This window comes from Rattus rattus, chromosome 3 (genome assembly GCF_011064425.1).
Source record: "Rattus rattus isolate New Zealand chromosome 3, Rrattus_CSIRO_v1, whole genome shotgun sequence".
Lineage (NCBI taxonomy): Eukaryota > Metazoa > Chordata > Mammalia > Rodentia > Muridae > Rattus > Rattus rattus.
In genome coordinates this window covers 215,679,180-215,684,600 of record NC_046156.1, presented here as the reverse complement: position 1 = coordinate 215,684,600, position 5,421 = coordinate 215,679,180, and the positions used below count along the sequence as shown (strand labels likewise).

The following is a 5,421-nucleotide window of genomic DNA, read 5'->3' as shown; positions in this document are numbered from 1 at the left end:
AGCAGGTGGGAGTGCAGACCACCTGTGCAGTAACATTTTCAGGGGCATTAATGACCTCACATGGAGAATTTGAATTCTCATGGCAATGTCTTCCACTCAAGCAGAGATCAAAGAAGTTTTGAGGAAGGAAAGAGGTTGAGAGCAGAGTTGCACCAGGCCATTCAGAAAGGACATCTTGAGGAGAACTCCTGGCTCTAGAGGAAGTAAGGTAAGTTCAGTGGACAGCCAATGAACCTCATGTGAAATTCTCTCACAGAAACATCACCGGGCTGCAAAATCAATGGTCAGCCTCCTTCTCTTCCTAACACAAGGAAGAACTTTGAGCAATGTGACTATCATGCTTCTGTCTCGTGCTGCCATGCCTTCTGTCTATAATGGTGGAGTCTGTCCTCTGAGATTCAAACTGCCTTGGAGGTTTGAAAGCCTGGGATACATTCTTACATTTCTTAAGTGCTCATGCAGTGGGAACAAATGGCCTCTTCTTCCTGCTGCTGTGCTTGCCTGTTGTAATGGACGGCATCCCAAGGGAACTCTCTCACCCACAAGAAACCTTTCTTGTCTTTGGGGGATGTGAGGGAAACAAATAAACATTTTTTAATGGACAGCCTAAAAACAGGATGACCAATACTGCTTTACAGTGACTCTGCTTCTTCTAGGCACGGAGCCAGAGACACCCTGCGAAGTTTCTAGTGTTTAAGTCTTCAGAGAGCTTCAGGAAAGATCTGGAGACCCAGATGTGGTGGTGGACCCACTGCACCTCCCAATGCATGCACCCTGATCTTAATTGATAGAGCATAAGCATGGAGTCTTCGTCATTGTTTATAAATATATTGTTTCATTCATTCATTTATACATTTCCGTTCATTCATTCTGTGGTGGTTTAAAGAAAGGAGGTCCTCACAGGTTCATATTTGAATATTTGGTTCCTAATTGGTTGAACTCCTTTTTGAAAGATGAAGAAGTGTGTTCTTTTTGGAAGGAAGTGACTCCAGGTGTTCTCTCTCTCTCTCCCTCTCTCTCTCTCTCTCTCTCTCTCTCTCTCTCTCTCTCTCTCTCTCTCTCTCTCTCTCTCTCTCTCTCTCTCTCTCTCTCTCTCTCTCTCTCCTCTCTCCTCTCTCCCCCCTCTCCCTTCCCTCCCCTCTCCCTCCCCCCCCCCCCCTCCCCCCCCCCCCCTCCCCCTCCCCCCCCCCCCCTCCCTCCCTTCCTTCTGGTGGTGCTGCCATCTGGTGGTGAAACACGATGTGAGCAATCTCAGCCATTCCTTCCTCTGCTGTCAAGGGCTCTAACTCTGTGAAACCATAATCCATACTAACCCCTTCTTTCACAAGTTGCTTTGATGTGGATTATGTTGTTTTGTCAGAGCCAAGGAAAAGTGACAGATATATTATCCATTTTCTGTTTGCGCAGATGTGAAGCTGCGTGTCCTTGATTTCATGCAGCTTTGTGTTCTCTTTCAAGCTATGTCCCCTCCCAGCTCTCAAGCATCCCTGAGAGCATTAGCCAACTTTTCCCATACATTTTACCAAGCTACTCACATGTGACAAGAGGAAAACATGAGTTCATGTATCCAGCAAGCCTTAGACCTACAAATGAAAGACACTGGGTATCTGTCATCTGGAGACTTGGTCATCCATTGGGTGTGGCTGTCTCCAGGCTCAAGCATCTCTCTGCAGACCTCACAACTTCATCCTTTTTGTGAAGAACAATAATTGCTGCACATCTGATCCCCACTCCCTCTTCATTCAGTCTTTTACCACTGGATCCTTTGTTGTTGTTGTTGTTGTTGTTGTTGTTGTTGTTGTTGTTGTATCAATGAACTTTTAGAAACAGGGCTGCTAGGGAGTTCAATGTTTATGCATCTCTGGGGAGTGTTCATTCTCTAGACTTCAAGAACATCCAGCATGGAGGCTTAACATCCAGAGGGTAATGTAAAACTCCAACCAACAATAGCACCAAACCAGGTAAATGCATAGAAACCAGATGCAGCATCATTTGAGTTATAACATCGAACACTGTAAATGTGCATAGAGTCCTGCTACAGCGTCAAGTCAGGCACAGAGTTAAAACTATGAAGGCTCCTAGAAAGGGGCTGCAGTGTTATGAGGGAGTCCCAGAGAGATCCTGTAGTGCTACTGTGGGAGAAGCCAGAGGTCTCAAACCAGACCAGTGATTCACTACAATGAACATTCGCAGGTAAAGCTGTATGGGCAAAAGGTGTAATGTGTGACACACGGTGACACACTGCAGCTGTTGCAGAGATAGTTTATTCATTTATTTGTTTTTATTTTTTGTTTTGTAGGATTTCAAGGGCAGAGGGAGGATGTGGAGGGATGGGAAGGTGAGTGGGGTTGGGGTGCAAATATATAATTCACAAAGAATCAAGACAAAGTTTAAAAACATTAAGGAGGTTATACTTATTAATGTGTATAAATAAAAATGTGCATGGAATAGAAGTTAAATAACAAATTGGCTATGAATTTGAAGGAGATCTGGGATAGGTACCTTGGAGAGTGTGGAAACAGAAAATAGAAGAGGCATGTTCTTACTAAACAAAACCACATAAACGTTATTGTAGCCAGATATGGCTGCACTGCTCTGGTACAGCATTGAAACAACACAGACAAATAAAAACCTACCAGAGAGATTTGCAAATGATATACTTGAAAAGTTCTAGTTCACATTAAAAACTGACAACACATTAAAAAAATCTGTATAAAAGAAAGGCTTTTCACAGAGAAAGAAAAGGGTGTAACAGAAGAAATGAAGAGAGCTGAGACTGAGATGAGTTTTACAAGGCAGGTGTGAGTCAGATGTCGTGGGTAACTTGCCAGACTGAAAATGTGCTTTTGCCTTAGGTGCTGGACATGCAGTCCACAAACCTTAGAAACCAGACTGGATTTCCAGCATTTAGAAATGATTGTGAATGGAGAGGACCCAAGAAGAAAATGAAATTGGGTCAGGATCCCATCTCCTACATAGGGCACACAGGCCCCAGGGGTTTTAAACCAGCATTCCCTCTACTTTTGTTGGACCCTAGGTTTGAAAAGGATCCCACTACAGCCTCCCTGGCATAGTCCTGTTCCATCTGAAAACATAAGCACCTAGAAATCAAATTTGCTGTGTGCAATCAAGGTCGGACTCAGTCTCTGCCTGCTGATAGCACAGGGAACTTGACTTGGCTGACAAGTCTCAGCCTCTCATGAACCAGGATCAGACAACCCAAAGCTCAGGCACTGGACATTGCTCATCTGCAAGAGGAGCATTCCTGGGGAAAGGTGCCCACTGCTGCCCTGGTTGCTGGCCTGGATGTTGCAGGCAGAGCTTCACATTCTGCAAATGACCCTCTTGGTTTAGGACTCTTTCATTGGCTCCTGCTCCCCTGTTGATAGGGAAAAGCCTGAGGGTGCAGTAATCATAGACTTAACCACAAGGACCACAAGGCTGGGGTAAAACCAGGACAGTGACAGTGAGAAGCCATCAGACCTCTGTCTTTGGCTGCTTGTCGCTGGACCAAGAGCATGCTAGTGAAATAACCAGGAGGCCTCCAGAGAAAGTGTGAATAGAGAGGCTTCTGCCAATTTGGTAAGATTTTAGTGCCCTGGAACATTCCTTGCCCTGAATCCCTGCAGGATTAAAGCCAGACCTGCTTTCTGATGGCAGATTGTATCCTGGTTAGCCACTCCCTGGCCTTTCCCTGAATCCTAGAAAGTGGTGATCCAAGCTGAAGTCAATGCCTCTGAAAACAGTCGGGCTCAACCCAGAACATTTCCTTTGAAACCCTTTATTAAATCACACAGACCATCGAAGGCCAATCTCTGTGTCTCTTATTGTGGAAGCATGGGGTTGCACTGAAGATAGCGGGCTGCAGAGAATGGAGAGGCTCAGTCATAGTCACACAGATCCTCTTTGGCACAGACTTCGCCCTAAAACGCCAGAAAGGCACCTGCTGCTCCCTAAGGCTTCCTGCTGCCAAAGGCCGGCGGGCAGCAGCCAGGGAGCAGGCAGCTTAGCGGGCAACGAATGTGCATCAGCAGTTCTGGCCAGTCCAGAATCTACTTCTCCAGTCTCTAATGGCCCATCGTGAGCCCTTTCTGGAGCAATTCCTACCAGTCTCTGTGTGGTGTGTTTCGTCGCCACGGTGGGGCGCTCTGAAACAGGACCGGGACTGCAGGCCACAGTGAATGATTCTTCTGCAGGGTCCTCCCAAGTTCCCGGAGTCGCGGGTTTATCCACCTGTTTCTCATGGACGGCGCTCACGGAATCAGGAATGCTGGGCTCCGAGGTGCTCTGGATCCTGCAAGTGTCGGTCCTGGGATAGATTCCTGCGAAGTCACCGATCCAAACTACAAGCGGTTGTTCCTGGTAGTCACCACCACCGTAGGCTGGGAACACGCCAAGGACCGGATACAAAGGAAGAGTCCTGGGTTCTCGGTCTTCCAAGAAGCTGGGGAGCAGAGGAGACTGGGCCTCTTGCACCAGAGGGACGGAATCCCAAGCCTGCTTCACTTGCACCGACTGGAAAGTCGACTCCATCCCTCCAGCAGTACTTGCCGCTTGAGGACAGCAGCCTGTGAAGCAGCCCCAGGAGCAGCCTGGGGCAGGGCCAGGCCTGTGGGTTTTGTAGTTTTCGAGGACGGTGGGTGCGATAAATTGGGAAATTTTTCTAGGTGAAATCGTCCATTTGCTGGACGAACCTCCGGGAAAAAATCGGTAAACAAACGAAATCGGACAAATATTAGGTTGGAACCTTGTTCTGGCGGCAGGAAAAAAAAGAAAGAAAAGAAAAGAAAGAAAAAACAGAGCAGTGAGGAACAAAATCCAGTAAGCGGCTTGAAATCACGGTCGGATTTCGTCCTTAGTCCGCCAAACGGAACCTGGCTCACAGGACCGAGTCGCAGTTCATTGCGCAGTGATACCCAGAGACTCAAAGCCTGTCACTAACCATCCTGAAGCTGTGCTGGGAGAAAAGTGGGCGGGACAGTGCCCCCTGCTGTGAAGACGTCGCTGCCCTGCTGGTCCGAAGCAGCAATGTTTAGGGGTGAACCTGGATTCTAGCTGGAATTCCTTCATGGCCCCCATCCCAGCTGTGGCGCCCACCATTGTGGACAAGCGCGGGGGGACCAATCACTGACTTGCCCAGGATCGCAAGTCTTGCCTAAACCCAGGTTGTACTAGTGAGAAACTTTAGCCAGGCGTTGTCCTGCATTTTGCTTAGTGAGGCCTGATTCATGCCCGCGAGGTGACAGAATTTGAAATGACCTGAAGAAGGGACAAAGCATCATAGACGCAATGGCATTGGAGCCCTGGTCCGAAACTGAAAACCGTAGGCGCACAGAATGGAAAGCAGCTGCGATGGGGATTTGTGTTTTCACAGAATTTGTCGTCTTTTGGGGGTCGGCATCTCAGTCTTGGCACGCTTGC

General features: G+C 47.8%; 1 protein-coding gene across 1 annotated transcript; it reads right to left on the bottom strand.

Moving 5' to 3' along the window:
- Positions 1-3,350: 3,350 nt before the first annotated feature.
- Positions 3,351-4,533, bottom strand: LOC116896086. The gene is given in 4 exon segments (XM_032897064.1): positions 3,351-3,521; positions 3,800-4,005; positions 4,108-4,161; positions 4,164-4,533. Coding segments are annotated over 4 exon segments (801 nt in total).
- Positions 4,534-5,421: the final 888 nt, after the last annotated feature.